The sequence below is a fragment of the Hyla sarda genome, chromosome 9 (assembly GCF_029499605.1).
Source record: "Hyla sarda isolate aHylSar1 chromosome 9, aHylSar1.hap1, whole genome shotgun sequence".
Classification (NCBI taxonomy): domain Eukaryota; kingdom Metazoa; phylum Chordata; class Amphibia; order Anura; family Hylidae; genus Hyla; species Hyla sarda.
The window spans coordinates 142,262,890-142,289,569 of NC_079197.1; the positions used below are offsets into that span (position 1 = coordinate 142,262,890).

At 41.2% G+C, this 26,680-nt stretch overlaps 1 protein-coding gene across 9 annotated transcripts in view; it reads right to left on the minus strand.

The window, feature by feature from the left end:
- Positions 1-535: 535 nt before the first annotated feature.
- Positions 536-26,680, minus strand: part of LOC130290752 (cytochrome P450 2F2-like) — a 104,560-nt gene continuing 78,415 nt past the window's right edge. For all 9 annotated transcript variants that reach the window (XM_056538804.1, XM_056538797.1, XM_056538805.1 and 6 more), the window contains exons 7-10: positions 10,359-10,500; positions 10,074-10,258; positions 9,842-9,983; positions 536-1,937 (exon numbers count right to left, since the gene is read on the minus strand). In XM_056538804.1, the coding sequence (XP_056394779.1) occupies positions 1,741-1,937; positions 9,842-9,983; positions 10,074-10,258; positions 10,359-10,500 (666 nt within the window). In that variant the 3' untranslated portion in view covers positions 536-1,740. The remainder of the gene's footprint in view (positions 1,938-9,841; positions 9,984-10,073; positions 10,259-10,358; positions 10,501-26,680) is intronic.

Sequence of the window (26,680 nt, forward strand, 5' to 3'; positions counted from 1 at the left end):
ATGAAAAAAACAGAAAGACCAATGTGCATCTAAGCACAATGATCCTTTTTAGGAAAAAAATGCAGTGAAAAATAAGTAAAGGTTTGCTCACCATTTGGTGTTGTGCTATGGGCACAACACCACAGATTGCTTGTTTCCACCGTTAGTGGTATGTTGAGGAGTGCAGCCTGCACTAGTCCTGTATCCCACTGCCTGAGGACCGTCTGGTAGAATCCAAAGTATGGAAGAGAAAATCTCCCGGAAATGTAGTGCAGTCAGTGGCGCTCTCCTCTTAATATGGACAGGAGTAATTTGATTTGTTACGAACTTCGAGGACTTCTGTCCATATTAAGAGGAGAGTGCCGCTGACAGCACAACATTTCCGGGAGGTTTTTTCTTCCATACTTTGTTTAGTTGACGCAACCTGCAGTGGCAAGGAGCTGATGTGCTCACCAGATATGATTGGAAAATTACTCGACCGATGACACTGACTGACTCCGAGCAGCTTATTAAAATCAATGGGCTATGTGTGGATTGGTCAGGAGGTGGTTTTGAATTTGTCTCGCTGTATCCAGCTGCCGGTTTAGCAAACCAAGATGTGACTGCACCCTAACACATAATTATGTGCCCTGTGCTTTGGGACTATGCAAGGCCCCATGCAAGAGACCATTTGAACCTTTAACCAGTCATGGTCCAGATAACAGAGACATTTCAATAAATTCAGAAACAGTAAACAAGTCAAATGTAAATCATTGAACTGACACAATGAATAGAGAGATCATATAATTCTTATTGAAATTGTGAACATTATGTTACAACATTACAAAGATATAAAAAAGTATAGAGTCTAATGTTTACCCTATAATAATACAAATATTGATATGTTGCACCTACTGTATGCAATGTATATAATAGCACAATGATAGCAAATAATGACATCATGGAATATATGTGAGCAGGGACCTTATACATGTGGACTTATACGGACAAATGGTCAGGGACCCTGAACATCTACCACAGCCTCCATCTATTGTATACATGTGGTGGGCACAGGAATCCACAAAATATGAATAAAAAGAGAATAATATGAACTTATTTAAGCTTATATAATATAGTTTTATTATAAAGGGACTAGAATACTAAATGGGGTCTGTAGGTCATGCTTGTGTAAAATATAGGGCACGACTGTATGATGGGAACCGTATTGCCCACTGCTGCTTATTCAATAAAATAAAACTTTGCTCTGAAGAGGTGACTAGTAAGTAGCCAGTGGGTTTAAACAGAAGAGTTTGGGCCTACCTGGGCAGCAGAACCACCCGTACTACCCTGATTGTGACCCTTCATTTCAGTACTGCAGCTTATTCTTATGCACTTCAGGATCCCACCTGATACTAAAGTTGATCTTGGACCATGAAACATGGCCCAAATACTGTACTCCTACATTATTGTAAATATCAGTCTATTGCTAATAGCATCACTCTTCATGTTCATGGGTTGTATCTGGTATTGTAGCTCAGTCCAATTCTCCTGAATGGAGACAAGCTGCAAGACCCAAGACACTACATGGACAAAATGGCTCCCTCTGTCTAATCCCTTACGTCTTTTACCTATTACAATGCTACAGAATGTTGGATTATTATATAATCTAATAAGTACTATTGTATAATAACTGAAATACTTCAGTTCTTCCCCACAACCAAGTTGCTTCCTGCGCTCATGGACATTTATCTATGGCACAATCGTTCATAGTCATATGGTTTGTTATTCTTTAGTGCACGTACGGGGTAAAAAGCATATCTCATAGCTGGGGGAAATGTGTCCAAGTCCAACAGCTGCTGGAGTGACCGAGATCTTTTCGGGGGGCACCGGTGACTTGATTGTGAATTTCTGCAATAGTGTTGTGATGAACAGAAAAATCTCCATATCTGCCAAGCTCTTGCCCGGGCATATTCTCTTACCTGAAAAGACATGTCAGTCAGTGCATAGGCGAACATCTACAATAGGTGAAGTTTTCTCTACTATATTATAATATATACCAATCAGTTTATTAGGTGCATTGTGATATCATACTTAGAGGTGCTCACAGATTTCCCCAGCAATAGTAACTGATGGGGCATTCACGTGACAGACCAATGGCGCTCAGCTAAACACTAGGGAACAATATATAAGGGTACTCTTATCTATTAGTGTCAAAAGGATAATGTATTGACAAAAGGGAAATAAACAGGTTCAATAAAAGTACATAAATACAAAAATGTATATAAGTACAAAAGCAGATAGATATACAGCAGCATAATAAAGAACAATAATAGGGCGGGGGAGGAGATGGGGAGGGAGACAGGGAAGCCAGAACAAGTCAGATCAATAGAATGGGCCATCACTTTATGATCTCAGCCGGGGGAATATGCAGGACTTTGAAGATAGAGAACAGAGAACTAGCATAAATACACAAAAAAGGCACATACATATACACATTGTTGCACAATTTACACCTACACACACAAACAAACATATACATGCTGACACACACAAATAAATACATACAGTACATTCACAGTTACACACACTTTTGTGGTGACATAGGTGTGCAAGGAATTCCTAATCACTTTGTGACGCCAGGGCATCGTTTGCCTATACACTGTCCAAGGTGAAGACAGCTTCTCCTGGGCCAGACATGGAGAGTAAAGAAACACACCGATGTCGGGTTACGGATAACTGCCTTTTACTGAGCAGGGTGCAAATGTTATTACACGCAGTATGCAGTATGGTCCAGAGTGGAAGGGATGTAGTGTAACTCTTTGGGAGCCCTGTTGCCTTGCTGGGACTTATTGTGATTTTCACCCATTTGGAATAATACTGACTTGAGATAAGAGACTGAAGATTCTCCACGCAGGGTTCTGAAAATGTCCAATTACTTTCTCAGCCAAGGCTTGACTTTCTGCTGCACGGGGGATCACTTTCAGAATGGCTGGTAGACTTTAGAAGAGATATTTTCTTAGGCTTCCCTCAGAGTTCTCCACACAACTTCACCTCCTTTCCACACTGTGCTCAGCATACTGCTCTAGGCTGAAATGGTCTTAGAATGGGGCAACCACTTCACTATATACTGAACCATTTAGGGATTCCCATTGGGCAGGCAGGGTCACCTGATATACACAGCTCCTCACTCTCCTAACACATATAAATTACATATAATACAGTGCATATGGCAAATATAAATGAATATGTAATAAAGTGCTTGAACATATGAAATATAACACTTAGTCTCTTAGTGGGCCCAACATATATGCGGCAGGCATGCCCGAGGAGACCCACAGCCCACAGGACAGCCTTTGGTGCTGGGACACCACACTTATACATACTGTGACATATATGCACACCCTTATATTTTCTACTGCATACAGACTGAACCAGCCTGCAAAGACTTTGTTTTTCACTCCCCTACCATTGTGACTCAAATGTTGTCTGTTTTTATTGCTATCTGCAAAATGCTGATAAAAGGTAAGTATTGCCCCTGTACTATTTACTTTTACCAACAGATAAAATGGGGGGGGGGGGGGGGGGGTGCAATGGAAAGGTTTTTTACCCTGTTAGACGCTCCCCACCCATGTGTGCGCCCCTGATTTTACCTCTTGGACTCCCCACCAATCATAAAGAGAAACCAATATTGAGTCACCGCTGCCATCCAGCCACAGTTCCCTGCACTGCAACATCCCATTCACCAGCTGTTCAAAATAATCATGACAATGGACGTAAATGGATGTAAATGTAACGTCCTGATGCGGCGGTACCAAACACACTAAGACATATGTCCTGTACATGAGGCGAGCAAGGAACGGTGCCCACATCATGCACGACAGGTCCCAACTGCTATCAGCAGCCAGGTACCCGCTGGTAATGGCGATATCAGTGATCACGCTGATATCTGCCATTAACCCGTCAGATGGCGTCATCAATACAGATCACAGCACTTGTAGCAATGCGGGTGTTGAGATGGGTGATCAGATGAGCGCTGGGATCCAATCATCCAACATGGCGGCCGGAGGTCCTGTTCCGCCCGTCATCCCAAGGTCTTCTGCTCTGGTCTGAGATTGAGCAGACCAGAGAAAAAGATTGCCGATAATACTGATTATATATATTGATAATTATAAATAGATAATATGCCTATGCATAGCACTGTTCAGTATATGCAATCTAATGATTGCTATAAATAGTCCCCTATGGGGACTATAAAAGTGTAAAAAAAATAGTTAAAAAAAAGTAAACAAAAATTTGAAAAAACCCCTCCCCCCAATAAAAATTTAAATTACCCTTTTTTCCCATTTTATCCCAATAAAGTGTAAAAAAAAAAAAACTAACAAAAACATATTTGGTATCACCACGTGCGTCAATGTCCGATCTATAAAAATATAATGTAAATGATCCTGTATGGTGAATGGAGTAAATGTAGAAAAAAAATCCAAAATTGCCACTTTTTTGTCACATTTTATAAAAAAAAATAAAAAAAAATATAATAATAATAATAATAAATTAAAAAGTTAAATATAAGCAAAAGTGGTACCGATAAAAACTACAGATCATGGCGCAAAAAATGAGCCCTCACACATCTCCCTATATGGAAAAATTTGAAAGTTATAGGTGGTCAAATTAGGGCAATTTTAAACATACTAATTTAAATTTGAGGGGCCATGTAAGTAAAAAAATTATGTATTTTTTAAATGTCATTTTTATTGTAAAGTTTACAGCGTAAAAACGTCATTACAAAGTAAAATTGGTCACGCAAAAAACAAGCCCTCACATGGGTCTGTGGATGAAAATATAGAAGAGGATTTTTAGAAGGCGAGGAAGAAAAAGGAAAAACGCAAAAATAAAACTGGCTTGGTTCTTAAGGCCAAAATGGGCTGTGTCCTTAAAGGGGTACTCCCATGGAAAACTTTTTTGTTTAAATCTACTGGTGCCAGAAAGATAAACAGATTTGTAAATCACTTCTGTTAAAAAATCTTAATCCTTCCGCTACTTTTTAGCGGCTGTACACTAAAGAGAAATCCAAAAAGGAAATGCATTTCCTCTGATGTCATGACTAGAGATGAGCGAATTGAAGCTGACGAACAAGAATACGTTACGAATTTCATGAAATATTCGATTTGCAACGAATGCGAATATCGCTGCGATTCTATCGCGCGAATCACTTCATTAAATTCCATTTTACAGCGTTCCCGGCTAAAGGAGACCTAAAATGGTGGATCCACAAGTGAGTACATGGGGCAGGGGATTATGGGAGGGCGGGAAAGCACGGCGGGAAGGGAGGTAGGCGGGATGACCCTGAATCACATGCGAAATGCAGCCTATCAGCATTCATTGACCCCTGTGATGTCACAGCCCCTATATAATCGGCGGCCATCTTGCTGCAGCTCATTTCATCCATGCACTCATAGAGAGAAGACAGGCTGCGCGTCTGTGTGTGAATAGCTTATACCACAGTGTACCACTGGCAACTGCTAGTCACATCAGCATTGCGGACAGAGAGGAGTGCAGTGCTTTGGTGTTCTCACTGAGAAGGATCTTAAGATATATAAACCTCCTATTCACGTTATTGAGCATTTCATCAGAGAGGGGCAGATAGCTGTCAGCTGCCTCATACAGATCTCCAAGCTGCCTCAACTTTATCAGCCATCTTATCATCTTATTTTTCAGCGCAATTCTGTGCTTTTTTTGCTCCACAAATCATCTGCTGCTTAGAATTGTGTGTAGATGGTATAAAAACCAGAGCACACCATTCCTAACACTCTGTGACAGAGTACAATTTAGGGTTTAATCCCTGGATTTTTTTTTTGTGGTGTTGCACTGTTGTGTCCTGCTGCTGTTCACAAATACGTTATTTTTCAGCGGACTGTAGTGCATTTGTCTTCCCTCATACGTGCATAACACATGCCTACATCAAAGCAGTCTACTATTCTGTATCTGTAACAAGTCTAGATACAGGGAAAGTCCTGACTCCTGGCAAAAGTAATCACCTGCTGGTGTTTTACCAAAATACAGATTTTTTCTGCGTATTGTTGCGCATTTTTCTGCCCTCATCAGTGCATACCGCATAGGTACATCCAAGTGTTGTACCATTTTGTACATGTTAATCTGTCAAGGGCCTACATACTGTGAAAGGACAGCCAAAACTAATCACCTGCTGCTGTTCTAGACAAATAATGTTTAAAGAGTAGTGTAGCGTATTGTAATACCCTCATATACGCACTCAGTATGTCAGGCAGAGAAGTGCCAGGACATACACAGAGGAGTGGCAGAAGCCTAAATACTTCAGACCTGAACCAGCAGGTGGTGGCATACCTTGGTATGGCCATGCCAACAAACATTGAAGATCCGCTGGACTTCTGGGCAGCCAAACTTGATTTATTGCCGCAACTAGCAGTTTGCCCTGGAAAAGCTGTCCTGCCCGGCCAGTAGTGTGCCATCAGAGCGGGTGTTTAGTGTAGCTGGGCCCATAGTCACCCCAAGGCGAACTTGTCTGTCCACTAAAAATGTGGAGAGACTGACCTTTGTGAAGATGAATGAGGGATGGATCAGCCAGGATTTCCAGCCACCAATGCCAGATGCCTCAGAGTAGATTGACCAAGCTGCTAAACCAGCACTTCACAATTATGGTTACGAAACCCTCTTGGGTTATCAATTAGGGTTATGAAACCCTCTTGGCTACTGCGAATGCCTGCTCCTGACACATCCTGTGGCTTTCAGGAACTACTTACCTCACGGATGCTTCGGGCCTTGGGCCTTAAATTTTTGGATGTTTATTAGTAGCTAAATATATGCTTAATGCAAATTTCAATATTGATCTTTAAATGTAAGGGGTTATGAAACCCTCTTGGGTACTGTGAATGCCTGCTCCTGACTCATCCTGTGTCTCTTTCAAGAACTACTTGCCTCACTGATGCTTCTGGCCTTGTGCCTTTCATTTTTGGAAGTTTAGCAATAGCTAAATACATGCTTAAAAGGGTAAGCATGTATTTTTTTTTTAAATCAACTGGTGCCAGAAAGTTAAACAGATTTGTAAATTACTTCTATTAAAAAATCTTAATCCTTCCTGTACTTATTAGCTGCTGAATACTACAGTGGAAATTATTTTCCGTTTGAAACACAGAGCTGTCTCCTGACATCACGAGCACAGTGCTCTCTGCTGACATCTCTGTCCATTTTAGGAACTGACCAGAGAAAAAGGAAATCCCCAGAGCAAACATATGCTTTTCTGGACAGTTCCTAAAATGGACAGAGATGTCAGCAGAGATCACTGTGCTCATGATGTCAGCAGAGAGCTCTGTGTTTCAAAAAGAAAATAATTTCCTCTGTAGTATTCAGCAGCTAATAAGTACAGGAAGAATTAATATTTTTTAATAGAAGTAATTTACTAATCTGTTCAACTTTCTGGCACCAGTTGATTTAAAAAAAAAGTTTTTCAACAGAGTACCCCTTTAATGCAAATTTCAACATTGATCTTTAAATGCAAGGGGTTATGAAACCCACTTCGGTACTGCTAATTCCTGCTCCTGACTCATCCTGTATCTCTTTCAGTAACTACTTGCCCCACTGATGCTTCGGGCCTTGGGCCTTTAATTTTTGGATGTTTAGCAGTAGCTAAATACATGCTTAATGCAAATTTCAACATTGATCTTGCAATGTAAAGGGATTAGGAAACCTTCGGGTGTACTGCTGATGACTGCGCCTGTGTCTTTCAGGAATTACTGATGCTTCTTGGCTTGGGCCTTAAATTTTTGGATGGTAGCATTGGCTAACATGCATCTTCAATAGAGATTTCAAAGTTCACCCTTTAAATTTAGGGGTTGTGAACCCCTCTTGTGTACTCATGCTGCTTCCTGCTCCACTCTGTCAGCCCGTTGGTCCTGTGACAGTGTGCGACTCAGCCTTCACATCATCCACTGCCGGGCAAGTCTCAGTGGCCCTTCAGCATACCATGTGTGCAGGTCACGGCGGTGTCACGCTTTTCTTCACATGGTTTGCCTTGGCGAAAAGTCTTGGAAACAATGGCCGGTCAGGGCAATGGAGACGTTGCGCCTACATCTCACGGCCACATGAGCCCTGTAGGGGCTTGTTGGATTTGGTCCTTTGCAACCACACGCTGGGGTCCGGGACACTCAAACTTTGATTTAAATTTCAAATAAAAAAATTAGACATTTCAATGGTCTCCTCATGCATCAGCCAACTCCAGGCTGTGTCATTCAGGCAATATATGGTTTACTGATGCCGCTGCTGGGCCTGGGTCTGCAAAATTTTAATTTTATCATAGGTAGCACCCGCTATCCCAAATCTTCTTCAAAAATTTCAAAAATGTTTGTGTTTTTTGGGGGGATTGTGAAGACCTGGTGTGTACTCATGCATAAGCCAACTCCAGGCTGTGTCATTCAGGCAATATATGGTTTACTGATGCCGCTGCTGGGCCTGGGTCTGGGAATTAAAATTTTTATCATAGATAGCACCCGCTATCCAAAATCTTCTTCAGGGTAGGTTCACACACGCGGATTTTCGCAGCGTATTTAGCTGCGGATCCGCTGGTGTAGGCCCCGCTCTATGCTGGCTTTACATGTGCCTGCTCGTAGCGGCAATACGCCGCTACCAGCAGACACAGTGCAGCGAAGTGCGCGGCGTACTTGCACATCGCGGCCGTTCTCCCTGCTGTGAGCTAGGCAGAGAGCTCCCACGATGTGCGAGTATACTGCGACTCGCACATCGCAGTGTGTCTGCTGGTAGCGGCGTATTGCCGCTACGAGCAGGCACATGTAAAGCCAGAATAGAGCGGGCCTTCACCAGTGGATCTGCAGCGTAAAATATGCTGAAAATCTGCGCATGTGAACGTACCCTCAAAAAGTTGAGAAGATTGTGAAGATTTGGTGCGTACTCATGCATAAACCAACTCCAGGCTGTGTCATTCAGGCAATATATGGGTTACTGATGCCGCTGTGGGGCCTGGGTCTGGGAAATTCACATTTTATCATAGGTAGCACCCGCTATCCAAAATCTTTGGTTTCAATTTCTAAATTCATCTTTTAATCTTAGGGGTTGTGAAAATGGGCTTGGTCCTTAAGGGGTTAAAGGGGTACTCCAGGGAAGTATATGTGTAAAGAAAAAAAAAAAGCTTCAAAGTCATCAAACCATCTGGATATGTTCAATGTAAGCCATCTTGCCTGATATGCATGGCTTCTGTGCCCTCTGTTGTCTTCTCTGGCTGTTTGATATTCTTTCCCCTTGCCTACATTTTCTCTCAGCAATCACTTCTGCTCTGCCAGCCAGCTCACTCTCTGAGAGCAGCCCCCACCCTTCTGCTCTGAGCAGCAGACAGAGAATCTGTGTCTGATTGGCTAAGGCTGCATACACCTACTAGATCTCAGTACTATAGGGAGAATTACTCAATTGCAGGGCAGAAACCATGTGGTCTGTGTCTCTCAGGAGGGTGTAAGCTGCTTTAAGAGAGGGATTTGGACAGACATAGAGTGGATGGCTGGATCCACAGTGCATTACTGGGATACCGGGTGGAGATCGCAGGGGAGTCCCAGAGGCAGGACCCCCTGTGATCAAACATCTTATCCCCTATTCTTTGGCCCACACACTGTTTGATTCATATTAGTAGTGTCCGACTGCACTCCCTATAGACAAATTGAATGATAACTCCCAGTTGTCAATTCATTCATTACAGAAATTACAGAGGTATGGCACAGCGCAGAGTTCTACGATAAAGATGCTCTGAAATAGTTTCTTTATAGAAAATACAAGTATTTTCTATAATAGACATGTCAGGAGAGCTGCCAGCCCATGTACAACCATGAAATCCCCCCCATTCCCTTACCTGCAGAAAATGGCATCAGGGCCTCATTTTTTATAAGTTTCCCATTTTCATCCAAAAAGTGTTTGGGGTCGAAATTCTCCGGGTTATCAAACTGTGTCTTGTCATTGTGTGCACTTGTGAGGACTGGTGTGAACACTGTTCCCTGTGGTTAGAAAAATTATCAAATGAGAAGGTTTCTATACTATAATTTTTTTTTATATTTTTTGTTCCTATTTAGCTTGTTAGTTTTTACCTTCTTGAATTTATAATTATAAATCTGAGTATCCATGGTCAATTCATGGGGAAGAGCTAATGGTGTCACATCAGCATACCGCTGGATTTCATATAGAAAAGCTACTGTGTAAGGCATGCTGTGTCTGTCCTCGTAATGCGGTGGACGCTGGCCAATAACACTGTCTATTTCACTGTAGACCTTTGCTAAGAAAAAGAAAATAATAATGTTATATGTATCGTTTTTGAAGGCTTTTCTCATCACTTTGCACATGTTATTAAATTCTGTCCTACATTAGGTACATACCTGCAACACTGGGGTGTTTCATGAGAAATAATAATGTAAATTTCAAGGTTTCGCTCACTGTTCCTGTTCCACCAAAGAATAAGTCAAAAGAGCACATCACCAAAGTATCAGGATTGTAGAATGTTTTTTCATTGTTCTTTTCCTGTGATTGAAGAAGCAATGTAGATAAGAGGATTCAGTGCACTGTATACAATAATAACAAGTGCCTGATAATATACAAGTTGTTTTATGTAAAAGTTGGCATTCCCTGGCCGAAATTCTGAAATTTTGGCATTGATTTAGAAAATATGACTAATCATGAAATATGTTGTCTTTTACTTAACCCCTAGACAACATTGGACATAGTTAGGGACACATGCCGTACATTTACATAATGCCTGTGCCGGAGGTGTATGAAGTGAGTGACGGCTGTTATCAGACTGCTATTATCTGATGGAGTATAGCTAGGGAATAGGTTGTGCCATCCGTTTCTCCGTGGAATGTACTTTACTGACTGACATATATTATCCGTGTATCATTAGGTCCATTGCATACATTTGTTTTGTCTGTGCTGATACTCTGTGCAATATATTACTCCTTTATGTATATTATTTGTTGTGCTGCTCTTCTCTTTACTAGTCTAAGTGTAGTGTCCGGTGATGTCATTTCGTTTATTGATGTTTGTTTCCTCCTTTGTGTAATTTTTTGTCTATTTATGAATTTTTAATTTTTATGGCAATAAAGTTTTTCATTATATCTAGAACCACTCAAGTGACTTTTTTTCTTCTTTTTGTATGTGATTACCTGTTTTGGAATTTCGCTAATAAGCACCTATATACTCTCTGGACGCCATTAGGTTATAATGATGTATACACACTACACCGGTTTCTTTGCCTGATTTTCTGTTTATTGACCTCTGCTCTGTATATTTATTTACCTTATGTATATCGGCAGCCACTCACAGCTAATGATAAACATCAGCAATCACATTGATGTCCTTCATTTAACCCTTTAGATGCCTTGATCAATGCTGATCACAACATCCAATAGCTAAAACGTGATCGCAGAGGTCTGATGAGTTAAGAATGCTGTCAGAGGTCTCATGTTTACTTTCGTGCCGGCAATAGGTGCTCCTCTAATACAGTTGTGATAGATTTATATGTGTGTGTGTATATATAAATCTTATATACTGTATATGTAAAAGGCCCATTTAGGGTGAAGACTCCACATTCCTGTTATTTGTCCACTCCTCCCCTATCTGCTCTCTCTCATATCACCCCTCCCATTGTGTAAAGGAAGTGGAGTGCCATGAGGACAAGTCACATTCCTCATGATATTTGCCCACTCCCTAAATGCTAGAACATCCCCTAGCAGGGGTGGGAATTTATGTTAATGACAAAGGTGATATAAGCTTGAACAATTTGAAATAAACAGGCAGTGGACAGCACACAGGGAAAGCTAAAGCACAATGGCTCTGTCTGATTTATTTCTCTATGCTTCGGTATATACATTCTGTATACGGATTTGGCCGGGAGTGAGATAGTTACAAGAACGCTGAGTTAAAGCCACCACAGATGTCGCCCAATTCATGTGGGGCCTGGGCTATTTCGTTTAGAATCTAGTCACGCAGAAGTGGGGAATCATTTTGAACCAAAGGAGATGGCACAGAGGAAGGCAGTGGATCATCTCCGGAAGTATAGTAAGAACACCTTCTTTTACCTAGTCACAGTGCTCTTGCCCTGCCCCTACTTTGGTTTATCTTGATGCCTTAAGATGATTGGTTTGTGATGAAGAAGAGGCAGGTAATAATTCTCACCCAGAACCAATTACCCACGTACAAGTTATTATAATTTATCTATCTTACTGCCCGAGTGCGTATGAAGTGTGTGTGAGTGAGTAAGCAGGATCCTGTTGGGGAGGAGTTGATTGAGTCAGCCTGGGAGAATTGCATTTTTGGGGTATGAGGTCTCTTGGGGGATTTCCAGGGACTCCCAACAGTTACAGATTCTCTGGACTCTTTCCTTTGTCGCCTTGGAGGATTGGGTTTTTTGGGGTGAGCTGATGATCCGAAGAGAGGGTATCAGTGGAATCTGGATGCCGATTAAACGGGCCTATGTCCTTTTGGGGAATTGACTTTTGGGGTAGACTGTCATCTAAGACAGTGTTTCTTAAAATAACATATTTACAGGGACTTCCCAAAAATAACACATCCTCGGGACCTTGTCCCATTATAACTGATTGAATATGTGATATGTGTCTTGTCTTTTCTTAATGTGTCCATGGATTATTGTTAAATTAGCTAATTCAGACGAAGAGGGGGAAATAACATCCCTTCTAATGCTAGATCTAATGTATTAGTGTTTTAAAGATATCTCCTAAAAGTACAGCAAGGTTTTTGAGAGGGTTTTAGTTGGCAACAGCTGGGGGCACCCTAGGGTTTGTGGGCTTTTTGGAAGAGACAGAGGGGGCTGAAGAGAACTGCAGGGCTTTGGAATGTGCAGAAGTAATCTCATTGATAGAATTGCATATGGAGAGGAAGTGGGGGAAGGGAATTGCACAGAGTTGTATAGAAAGAAAATTGAGTTTTGATTGAAAGCATGTGGTGAGTTCAAAATGGAATTGATAAATTATAGATATTAAGGCAGTTGCAAGTTTGAAATATATTGATGGTTAATAGAATAAGAAGGTTTACATATATAGCAGTGTAATATACAGTTATATATAACAGCGTGATTCTTGAGAACAATTGTGATTTAACTTAGTTATATTGTAACCATCTGAATGGATATAGATAGACAAAAGAATGGGAGGCGAATAGATAGGCATAAGGTGTTGGCAGAAAGTATGCTGCAAATATTTAGGTATTGAAGTTAACACCGATGTACAGACATACATTTGTTTATAAACTGGTGCTAGGATGGTGAGAATTATCATATTTTCAATTAAGAGAGCCTTTGTGCTAAGAATCCCTTATGGAGTGATACCCTAATACTAATCCCTACACTTATAACCCAGATCTTACCTTTCTTCATTCCATGCTTTTCTCTCTCTCTCTTTCTCTCTCTTTCTCTCTCTCTCTATCTCTCTCTCTTTCTCTATCTCTCTTTCCATGAGGCTGTTAGTCTCTGCCACATGCTTATTCTGTATGGGGGGGGCAGCCATGTTACCACTGCCAGAAGTGAAGTTCCTCCCTTAGCAGCCATTTTAGCTCATGCAATTAGTTCCCACCTCCATTCCCTGGCAGCCATTTAAACACATCTAATCTAGGGAAGCATATATGATAAATTAATAACACACGGAGTATGACCAGTGAATGGATTTAGGTGAAACTATGTATGTACATGATTATGTCTTAATGAAAATACATGATGATATTTTATTCATCTCTTAATAGGTTTGTTTTTCGCAGGAGTGCAAGATGGATAAAAAGGAAATTTATAAGGAAATGCAATTAACTGTCTGATTATATTATAGGAGTAACGAGAGAAGTTTGGCCAAGGAGAATAAAATAAAATGTAAAATAAATGAAAAAGTGATCACTGTTTAATTAATGAATATAACTTTAAGCAATTTAAAATCAGCTAAAGGTTTATTGATTATATATAATGCGCATTGAAGATGATTTTTTCCCAATTTTTGACAGAGCTCTGTATATTTTTTTTAATTCTTTACATTTTGTTTTTGGTGAAAATGTGGGCCCTGTGTGTGTGTTTTATGTTGGTATTGTTACATGTTACATGTGTATGGTATGTCTCCATGTAGGCACTGATTGCTCAATCATTTTTTTGAGAAATGACCAAACCGAAATGAGGAAAAAAGCCAGACTCAAAGGGGTGGTGACCAGTGACATAGGGGAGTGGGAGGAGAAAGGCGGGGCTTATAGGAAGATTGACAGAACAGCCTTGGTCTAATGAAACACAGTCACATTAAATTGAAGGAACTACAAATCTACTGTTTAAACTTGAATGTGTTCTTTGTACCTGCATACACAATGTGATATACCTATACATTCTACATTATATTTATTTGAATAACATCAATTTTAAGTGGATAACTTTACAATGATATTTAGTGTAATACAAAGATGCTGATTGTCTTAAACGTATAAAAAAAAAGAATTCCAAGAGCCATGATAGGATATCGGAGAAACCATGGTTAATGCTGAGTTATAAATGTAAGCTTGTTCTAAGTAATGTAAAGATGTAATACATAAGACAGGATATATGGTGACCACACACAGAATGAAGTTCTACTGCAATAAACCACTCAATCTGAGCTGGTGGTTCAGAGAAGTAGAGTTGAAGGTATTCACTGAGATGTGTAAGATATCTGAAGGTATGACACAATGAGTATGGGTACACTTTAAGTACCGCCCACAAGTATGGGCCTATTGAAGTAAGAGTGTTGTTGAATCCTTGAGCGAACCAATCTGTAAATTTGTAATTCAAGTGTTCAAAGTCCAAGAGCGGCCAGAGAAAGTGGCCATCGTAAAGATCAGAGACACATGAAGGAAACAGCCTAAGAAGCCAAGGGGACTGAATGGTGAAGGAGGCTGCCAATGCTGAAGCGCTCCTGTTCCCCCACAATGATGGTACAAAGTGTACAGGTGGCAATGTGGAATTTTCTGGTTAAGTCTCTTGCAGGAACCAGCTATGCATGCTGAGAGAGACCAATGGAAGAATAAAGAGGTGGTACAGGGCAAAGACGTTATCCGGAAAGAGTTGGTAAGAAAATGTATGTGCCAGCAGTCTTTTACCCCATGGTAACATATATGACCCCATACACTAAGCAACGGGGAGCTATGTGCATAGTAATGTCAGTACATTGGGTCGCCTCAGGATTCAACAATGCAGAAAGAAGGTTTGTACAGACGTCATTATTTACATCTGACATATGACCTAGGTAAAAACAATAAAGGTACCTAACCAACACACTCCATAATCATCTTACCTGTTTCAGAGAATATGAGTAGACTTCATCTAACTGCCTGGGGTAGGTCAGTAGATATCAGTATCTCCTAGTCTAATTGTACTGATCCCTTACTATAGATACAGTAAATTATACAATTAAGAACCTTTTGTGAAACTTTACCTAGTTCAGATTCTTTAATTGTCACCCATTTCTTCAAAACTTATGCAGGAAATAAGTGAGGAAAGTGAAGATTGCATATGATCATCCCATATAGATGTATCTCTGATAACTGTTAAATCTATGTTTGTGCATAACCATGATTGTTCCAAAGGGAAAGATAATCACATCGGATTGTTAGGAGGTGACGTATGAGGAGACTCAGTAGGGGAGCATGTACAAATAGCGGGGTGCAACAAGTATTTCAGTGAGTGATAATGTTATAAAGGAAAAGAATACTTGGTGTAAGATTATAGAAAGGATAGACCTAGCTAGAGAGATGAGTAAGTGGTAACTATCGTAAAGTATGGGATACTTGGGGATATGAAGTTTAGAGTTAAATTAGAAGGGAATTAAACTGGGGAATACATCTTAGTCAAGACACGTCTGCCTATACACACTTCCATTACCGAACCAGCAAAAGAAATCTAAACCACACTTTAGAGGAAAAAGTGCAGCCCCTGCTGGGAGTTTTGATCCCTTTGTGTATATTGATGTTAAAGGAGTCCCAAGGTGGGTCCCAGATTAGTTTTATAGTTATAGGTCAAGTAAAAAGCCGGAGTTGAGGCAATAATATCCCAGATTTCCATGAGTAAAATTAATTATATCTATTATAACCAACAAAGATTAATACATTTCTTTGTAAATGCTCTTTAAGGTCAGGCCGAACAACTAAGAGTCAAAATGGTAAGGCATTAGATATGATGTAAGGTGTAAAAGGAAAAAGGGGGGTATACAAGATGTCTGGGAGACTTGTTGCACGTATATCTCAGCCAGTATAGGACCGGTAAAATAACCATACTCATAATTCTAATAATCTTGCTTTATTGTGTGTTGTGTTTTGCCTTGCCTAAAGAAGAAGTGTGAGACGACCGACAAGAATGCCATGCCAGTGATGACAAATGTGGACTTTGAGATTACAGATGAAGCCTATACCCCATTACAGAGCTTCAATGCCATCTATAACACCAGTGACCCATAGGGACAGCATCTGACTCCATATGTGTAAAGTCTGAGGCTAAGGGGGTCCATGGATATAAAGTACAGTGAAACGTTCGAGAAAACACATTGGGGCAGATGAGTTATGATGATGGAAATTAGGGAAAGGGAAAATTGGTAATTTTAGGGGGGACTGTGATAGATTTATATAGATTTATATGTGTGTATATATAAATCTTATATACTGTATATGTAAAATGCCCATTTAGGGTGAAGACTCCACATTCCTGTTATTTGTCCACTCTTCCCCTATCTGCTCTCTCTCATATCACCCCTCGCATCGTGTAAAGGAAGTGGAGTGCCATGAGGACAAGGCACATTTCTCATGATACATGTCCACTCCCTAAATGCTAGAACATCCCATAGCAGGGGGTGGGAACTTATGTTAATGACAAAGTTGATGTAAGCTTGAACGATTTGAAATATACGGGCAGTGGACAGCCCACAGGGAACACTAAAGCACAATGGCTCTGTCTGATTTATTTCTCTATGCTTCGGTATATACATTCTGTATACGGATTTGGCCGGGAGTAAGATAGTTACAAGAACACTGAGTTAAAGCCACCACACAGTCTACCTCAGACACTTAGCATTGAACAGTATAACCAATCGAATGAGCAACAGCAATAAAAAGAGACTCTGGTAAGAAACATAAAAAGCCCCTCCACCTAAAAGAAGTTTAAATAAACCTATTAGGTATCAACATGTGCAGAATTGTTTAAACTAATAAAATTTAGTTAATTACAAACTGCGTAAACGCAAACCAATACCAAAGTCCAGATTTGTTGATTTTTGGTCACATCACATCCTAGAAAAATTATCCTCTTAAAGACCAGTGGGCCTCATTTTGGCCTCAAGGACCAGACCAATTTCATTTTTGCATATCCGTTTTTTTCTCCTCGATTTCAAAAATCATAACTCTTTTATATTTCCATCCACAGACCCATATGAGGGCTTGTTTTTTGCATCACCAATTGTACTTTGTAATTACATCACTGCAATTTAGCAAACTTTGGAAGGTTTTGTTTTCAAGCTGTACCACTGTAAAAATGACATGTTTTCTTTATTCTGTGGGTCAATACGATTAAAATTATACCCATGTTATATGCTTTTCTATAATTGTACCGCTTAAAAAAAATCTTAAACCATTTTAACAAAATTAGTATGTGGGTATGTCTGTATATGGGGCGGTATGAGGGCTCATTTTTTGCGCCATTATCTGTAGTTTTTATCGGTACCACTTTTGCCTAGGTTTTACTTTTTATAAAATTTGTTATAAAAATGTTTTATAATAAAATGTGACAAAAAAGCAGCAATTTTGGACTTTTTTTTATTTTTTTTACGTTTACGCCGTTCACCGTACATGATAATTAACAATATATTTTTATAGTTCAGACTTTTACACACATGGCAATACCAAATATGTGTATTAATAATTTTTTTTTACCCTTTTTTGGGGATAAAATGGGAAAAACTGACCGTTTACCTTTTTATTGGGGGAGGGGATTTTTCAAATTTGTAAACTTTTTTATTTTACATTTTTTTACTTTTTTTTTTACACTTTAACCCCTTCAGGACCCATGATGTAATGTTACGTCCCGACACCCTGGGTCTTAAGGACCCATGACGTACAGTTATGTCATGGGCAGTTCCGGTCCCCGGATCGGACCGGGATACCTGCTGAAATCGTTCAGCAGGCATCCCGTGCAAATGCCCAGGGGGGTCTCGGGACCCCCCCATGTCGGCGATCGCAGAAAATCGCATGTCAATTCAGACATGCGATTTTCTCCTATTCCGGGCTGATCGGGTCTCTGGTGACCTGATCACCCGGATAATTGTGATGATCTGACCTGTCAGTGACAGGCCAGATCATCTTGCAGGGTAGGAGTGAAGTCGCAATGCTGCGATTTCCTCCCATCCCCTGCCATTGGTCAGAATTGATTCTGGCCAATGGCAGAGCAGGACAATGGGTTGCCATGGCAACCCCCGTTCTGCCCACCCCTGGATGTCGAGGGGATCGTGGGAAGAAGATGGAGGCCGGGTACCTTACCTGAAGATGGCGTGGAGACCGAAGATCCTCCTGGAGACTACGGAGATCCCGACTCAGGTAGGGAAACACGTGGGGGGGGGGGGGGGGAAGGGGGAAACGAAAGTGAAAGTAAAGTGATCTTAACTGTGGCAACCACTAGGAAGGCCAAATTGCAACTCCCAGCATGCCCAGAAAGCCAAAGGCTGTCTAGGCATGCTGGGAGTTGTAGTTTTGCAACATCTAGAGGGTCACAGTTTGGGGACCACTGTGACCACAGTGGTGCCCAATAGTGTTGAGCGGCATAGGCCATATTCGAATTCGCGAATATTCGCGAATATATGGACGAATATTCGTCATATATTCGCGAATATTCGCATATTCGTTATATTCTCGTTTTATTTTCGCATATGCGAAATTCGCATATGCGAAAATTAACATATGTAAATATTAGCATATACAAAATTATCATATGCTAAAATTCGCATATGCGAAAATTTGCATATTCTAATATTCGCATTTGCGAATTTCCACACGCCAGTCTCACACAGTAGTATTATAGCCTTCTTTACATCACACAAGCTGGAAGCAGAGAGGGGTGATCACTGTGATGTGTACTGTGAAAAAAAAACAAAAAAAAAAACGAATATTCGTAATTATGAATATATAGCGCTATATTTGCGAAATTCGCGAATTCGCGAATATGCGATATTCGCGAATAATATTCGAATTGCGAATATTCGTGAGCAACACTAGTGCCCAAACGGTGGCCCTCCAGATGTTGCCAAACTACAACTCTCAGCATGCCCAGACTGCCCAGGCATGCTGGAAGTTGTAGTTCTGTAACATCTGTCCCTTCAGATTTTGCAATGTTCATGACATTTTTGAAAATTGCTGCTCTACTTTGAAGCCCTCTAATTTTTTCAAAAAGTAAAAATATGTCCATTTTATGTAGGGATCGACCGATTATCGGTATGGCCGATATTATCGGCCGATAATCACGATTTTGGGCATTATCGGTATTGGCAATTACCTTTGCCGATAAGCCAACAATGCCCCGCCCCCCACCCCCACCGCGGCTATACCCCCCTGACCCGCCGCACCGCGACCGCCCCCCCGACCCACTGCACCGCGTCGCACCTCCTACCGTAGTGCTGGGCGGTATACCGGTATGGATTTTTGCCCATACCGCTATACCGGTCGGGCCCCTCCCCCACCCTCCGAGTCAATAAAAAAAAATTCAACTTACCCGTAATGGGGGTGGTCCAGGCCATCCATCCTTCCTTCCTGTAGTGTCCGGGGGCATTCCGGGTGGAGGGTGAACCGGTCCGGGCTGTCCTTCTTCTCTGGCGGTCATCTTCTCCACTCCGGGCAGGCTCCGGCCTAGTACGCTGCATAGACGCCGCTACGCCTTGACGTCAGGTGCGTCGCTGCGCACGGGCGTCACTGCGCAGCGGCGTCTATGCAGCGTACTAGGCCGGAGCCCGCCCGGAGTGGAGAAGATGACCGCCGGAGAAGAAGAAGAAGAACAGCCCGGACCGGTTCACCCTCCACCCGGAACGCCCCCGGACACTACAGGAAGGATGGATGGCCCGGACCACCCTGACAGGTAGGGGGAGAGAAGCGGGTGGTGGCGGCGGCGGCCTATGGCACCGCAAAAGCCACTGCAGTGCATTGATTTAAAGCGCCCGCTTTAAATCAATGCTCTGCAGCGGTGTCGAGGGGGGATAAATAGCCTATAACTTATACCGGAATATCGGTATAAGTTATCGGCTATCGGCCCTAACCTCCACCGATTATCGGTATCAGCCCTAAAAAAACGATATCGGACGATCCCTAATTTTATGATGCCAACATAAAGTAGACATATTGTATTTGTGAATAAAAATAACATTTATTTTGAATATCCATTTTCCTTACAAGTAGAGAGCTTCAAAGTTAGAAAAATGCTAAATTTTCAAAATTTTCATGAAATTTTGAGATTTTTCACCAAAAAAGGATGCAAGTAACGCCCAAAATTTACCACCAAAATAAAGTAGAATATGTCACGAAAAAACTATCTCAGAATGATAACTAAAAGCATTCCAGAGTTATTAATGTTTTAAGTGACAGTGGTCAGATGTGCAAAAAATAGCCGGGTCCTAAGGTGTAAAATGGCTGGGTCCTTAAGGGGTTAATTGGGGACAATTTATAGCAATCATTTATTGCTAATACTGTGCATTGCTATGCATAGGACATAGCACTGATCTGTATTATCTGTGATTTTCTGCTCTGGTCTGCTTGATCTCAGACCAGAGCAGAAGACCCCGGGAGACAGCCGGAGCCAGGTGAAAGGACCTTCAGCTGCCATGCTGGATGATCGGATCCCTGCGGCAGCGCTGCGGGTGATCCGATCATCCATTTAAAGTAGCACACTGCCGCAGATGCCGTGATCCGTATTGATCACGGCATCTTAAGGGTTAATGGCAGACATCTGCACGATCGCGGATGTCTGCCATTACCGTTGGGTCCCTGGCTGCTGATAGCAGCGTTAAGTACCACGGCACCATGACGTACATTTACGTATATTGTCGTTAAGGGGTTAAATTTAAAAAAGTGATCAAAAACCAAAATGTTGCCTATAAAAACTACAGATCACAGTGCCCTAAAACAGTCCCATGACAGGGAAGAAAAGAGAAAAAAAAGAATCAGAATAGGGCGACTTTAAGCATTCTTATTTTGTTAATTTAGTAAAAAAAAATTAAGTATTACAATAATAGAAAATCAATATGTAATATGTCATTATTGGTATCATTTTACTCCAATTGACCCAGTGCTCGTGCAGCCCCTAGAAGGCAGAGAGAGAACTGCAGCAATGGCTGAAGCAGCAAGAGAGAGTACAGAGGAGGAAGTCCAGGGTGCACAGCAGAGACATGGCACAGCAGATGTCACCTGACAATTGTAATTGCCAGGAAATGTAGAACGCTGGGGTTCCCATCCAGCAGCATACAATAGGAAGCTTGTGGACTTTCCAGCATGACAATGACCCTAAGCACAAGGTCAAAATGACCCTTCAGTGGTTACAGCAAAAAATGGAAAAATTCTGTTTTGACCATCAGTCTCCTGTTTTTGATATCATTAACCCCTTAAGGAACGGGGGTTTTTCCGTTTTTGCACTTTCGTTTTTTGCTCCTTGCCTTTAAAAAATCATAACTCTTAAAATTTTGCACCTAAAAATCCATATGATTGCTTATTTTTTGCGCCACCAAATCTTCTTTGTAACGACGTCATTCATTTTGCCAAAAATCTACGGTCAAACAGTAAAAAAAAATCATTGTGCGACAAAATTGAACAAAAAAAACGCTGTTTTGTAAATTTTGGGGGCTTCCGTTTCTACATAGTAAATTTTTCGGTAAAAATGACACCTTATCTTTATTCTGTAGGTCCATACGATTACAATGATACCCTACTTATATAGGTTTGATTTTGTCGCACTTCTGGAAAAAATCATAACTACATGCAGGAAAATTAATACGTTTAAAATTGTCATCTTCTGACCCCTATAACTTTTTTATTTTTTTGCGTATGGGGTGGTATGAGGGCTTATTTTTTGCACCGTGATCTGAGGTTTTTAACGGTACTATTTTTTCATTGATCGCTTTTTACTCATTTTTAAATTATATAAAAAGTGACCAAAAATGCACTATTTTGGACTTTGGAATTTTTTGGGCGCGTACGCCATTGACAGAGCGGTTTAATTAACAATATATATTTTTATAATTCGGACATTTCCGCACGCGGTGATACCATATATGTTTTTTTATTTTTTTTATTTACACTGTTTTTTTTTATGGGAAAAGGGGGATGATTCAAACTTTTAATAGGGGAGGAGTTAAATGATCTTTATTCACTTTTTTTTTTCACTTTTTTTTTGCAGTGTTATAGGTCCCATAGGGACCTATAACACTGCACACACTGATCTTTATCATTGATCACTGGTTTCTCATAGGAAACCAGTAATCGATGATTCTGCCGCTTGACTGCTCCTGTCTGGATCTCAGGCACTGAACAGTCATTCGGCGATTGGACAGTGAGGAGGCAGGTAGGGACCCTCCGGCTGTTCTGCAAGCTGTTCGGGATGCCGCGGCGAAATTTGCCGCGGCTATCCCGTACAGCCCACTGAGCTAACCGGCAGTTTCTACTTTCACTTTTAGCCTCGTGGCTCAGCTTTGAGCGCGCGGCTAAAGGGTTAATAGCGCGCGGCACTGCGATCAGTGGGGCCTCATAGACAACTATTGCACAATACATGTTTTGTTTTATGATTGTGCCATTCTGTTGTAACCTACAATTTAATATGAATCCCATAGAAATAAAAAATAAATAAAAAGAAATGTGTTTTGCCTGTTCGTGTTTTCTTTAAAGGGGTTTTCTTTAAAGGGGTATTCCAGGAATTTTTTTTATTTGACTATGCTACAGGGGCTGTAAAGTTAGTGTAGTTCATAATATAGTGTCTGTACCTGTGTGTGATGGTTTTCTCACAATTCTTATGTGATTTTCACCTCAATATTTATGTTTACCAGCATACAAAATGACAGATTTTTCCCAGGTTGCAGTGCGGCCGAGATCTGACTCACTAGTCAGCTGATGACAGGGAGCCTGTCTGCTTCAATGGGTGGAGCGATCGCTTGGTGGGAGAGAGATAAATCTGCAACCAATGCAACAGCTGTAGGCACCTTGATTGAAAACCACAGGTCTTTTGAATGGATGAAGCTCATTTATATTTCAATGGGTAGGGTGGCTGATATGTGGGAGGGAGGAAAATGGAATTATGGGATTTGTAGTAAAAAAAGAAAAACTCAAAGAGGAAATACCAGTTCTTAAAAAGCTAGCCACAGTGTTATGGTAATCTCACAACAAAGACATTTAGCCCCAAGACAAGTGCAGATCCTTTCTAAGCATGTGCATTACTGTCTGTCAGGTACGTACTAAAATCACCTTATGGTGGAGAACCCCTTTAAACTGTTTCCAGAAAGTTAAACAGATTTGTAAATCCTTCCAGTACTTATCAGCTAGAAAGTTAAACAGATTTGTAAATCCTTCCAGTACTTATCAGCTAGAGAGGAAGTTCTTCTCTTTTTGAATTTCTTCTCTTTCTGACCACAGTGCTCTCTGCTGACACCTCTGTCCATTTTAGGAACTGTCCAGAGGAAGATCGGTTTGCTATGGGGATTTGCTCCTGCTATGGACAGTTCCTAAAATGGACAGAGGTGTCAGCAGAGAGCACTGTGGTCAGACAGAAAAGAAATGCAAAAAGAAAAGAACATCCTGTGGAGCATACTGCAGCTGATAAGTACTGGAAGGATTAAGATTTTCAAATAAAAGTAATTTACAAATCTGTTTAACCCTTTAACGACGCAGGACGTATATTTACGTCCTGCGCCGGCTCCCACGATATGAAGCGGGGTCGCGCTGCGACCCCGCATCACATCGCGTAGGTCCCGGCGCTCATCAATGGCCGGGACCCGCGGCTAATACCACACATCGCCGATCGCAGCAATGTGCGGTATTAACCCTTTAGTGGCGGCGGCTTTGACCGCCGCTTCTAAAGTGAAAGTGAAAGTATCCCGGCTAGTCAGTTGGGCTGCTCGGGACCGCCGCGGTGAAATCAGCTTACAGGACACCGGGAGGGTCCTTACCTGCCTCCTCGGTGTCCGATCGACGAATGACTGCTCCGTGCCTGAGATCCAGGCAGGAGCAGTCAAGCGCCGATAACACTGATCACAGGCGTGTTAATACACGCCAGTGATCTGTGCAAGAAATCAGTGTGTGCAGTGTTATAGGTCCCTATGGGACCTATAACACTGCAAAAAAAAGTTAAAAAAAGTGTTAATAAACGTCATTTAACCCCTTCCCTAATAAAAGTTTGAATCACCCCCCTTTTCCCATAAAAAAAACCAGTGTAAATAAATAAATAAACATATGTGGTATTGCCGCGTGCGTAAATGTCCAAACTATAAAAATATATCATTAATTAAACCGCACGGTCAATAGCATATGCACAAAAAAATTCCAAAGTCCAAAAAAGCGCATTTTTGGTCACTTTTTATACCATTAAAAAATGAATTAAAAGTGACCAAAAAGTACGATCAAAACAAAAATCATACCGATAAAAACTTCAGATCATGGCGCAAAAAGATGAGTCCTCATACCACCCTGTACGTGGAAAAATAAAAAAGTTATAGGGGTCAGAAGATGACATTTTTAAACGTATAAATTTTTCCTGCATGTAGTTATGATTTTTTCCAGAAGTGCGACAAAATCAAACCTATATAAGTAGGGGATCATTTTAACCATATGGACCTACAGAATAATGATAAGGTGTCATTTTTACCGAAATATGCGCTGCGTAGAAACGGAAGCCCCCAAAAGTTACAAAATGGCATTTTTTCTTCGGTTTTGTCGCACAATGATTTTTTTTTCTGTTTCGACATGAATTTTTGGGTAAAATGACTGATGTCACTGCAAAGTAGAATTGTTGACGCAAAAAATAAGCCATAATATGGATTTATAGGTGGAAAATTGAAAGGATTATGATTTTTAAAAGGTAAGGAGGAAAAAAACGAAAGTGCAAAAACTGAAAAACCCTGCATCCTTAACCTCTTAAGGACACAGGGCATATGGATACGCCCTGCATTCCGAGTCCTTAAGGACGCGGGGCGTATCCATACGCCCGTGGGAATTCCGGTCCCCACCGCTAGCCGGTTGGGGACCGGAGCCGGATGCCTGCTGAAATCATTCAGCAGGCATCCCGACATATCGCCCAGGGGGGTCATTATGCCCCCCCAGTCCAGCGATCTGCGGCGATTCCGGGTCAATTGGGTCTCCAGTGACCCGGAATTACACTAAAAACACTACACTACACTACCACAAAAAATAAAATAAAAAGTAAAAAACACTACATATACACATACCCCTACACAGCCCCCCTCCCCAATAAAAATGAAAAACGTCTGGTACGCCACTGTTTCCAGAACGGAGCCTCCAGCTGTTGCAAAACAACTACTCCCAGTATTGCCAGATAGCCACTGACTGTCCAGGCATGCTGGGAGTTTTACAACAGCTGGAGGCACCCTGTTTGGGAATCACTGGCGTAGCATACCCCTATGTCCAACCCTATGCAATCCATAATTTAGGCCTCAAATGCGCATGGCGCTCTCACTTTGGAGCCCTGTCGTATTTCAAGGCAACAGTTTAGGGTCACATATGGGGTATCGCCGTACTCGGGAGAAATTGTGTTACAAATTTTGGGGGGTATTTTCTGCTTTTACCCTTTTTAAAAATGTAAATTTTTTGGGAAACCAAGCATTTTAGGTAAATTTTTTACGTATGCAAAAGTCGTGAAACACCTGTAGGGTATTAAGGTTCACTTTACCCCTTGTTACGTTCCCCGAGGGGTCTAGTTTCCAAAATGGTATGCCATGTGGGGTTTTTTTTTGCTGTCCTGCACCATAGGGGCTTCCTAAATGCGGCATGCCCCCAGAGCAAAATTTCCTTAAAAAAAGCCAAATGTGACTCCTTCTCTTCTGAGACCTGTAGTGTGCCAGCAGAGCACTTTTCACCCCCATATGGGGTGTTTTCTGAATCGGGAGAAATTGGGCTTCAAATTTGGGGGGGTATTTTCTGCTATTACCCTTTTTAAAAATGTAAAACTTTTGGGAAACCAAGCATTTTAGGTAAAAATTATAATTTTTTTTTTACATATGCAAAAGTCGTGAATCACCTGTGGGGTATTAAGGTTCACATTACCCCTTGTTACGTTCCCCAAGGGGTCTAGTTTCCAAAATGGCATGCCATGTGTTTTTTTTTTTGCTGTTCTGGCACCATAGGGGCTTCCTAAAGGTGACATGCCCCCCAAAAACCATTTGACCCTCCTTCCCTTCTGAGCCCTCTACTGCGCCCGCCGAACAATTAACATAGACATATGAGGTATGTGCTTACTCGAGAGAAATTGGGTTTCAAATACAAGTAAAAATGTTCTCCTTTTTACCCCTTGCAAAAATTCAAAAATTGGGTCTACAAAAACATGCGAGTGTAAAAAATGAAGATTGTGAATTTTCTCCTTCACTTTGCTGCTATTCCTGTGAAACCCCTAAAGGGTTAAAACGCTTACTGAATGTCATTTTGAATACTTTGGGGGTGCAGTTTTTTTTAT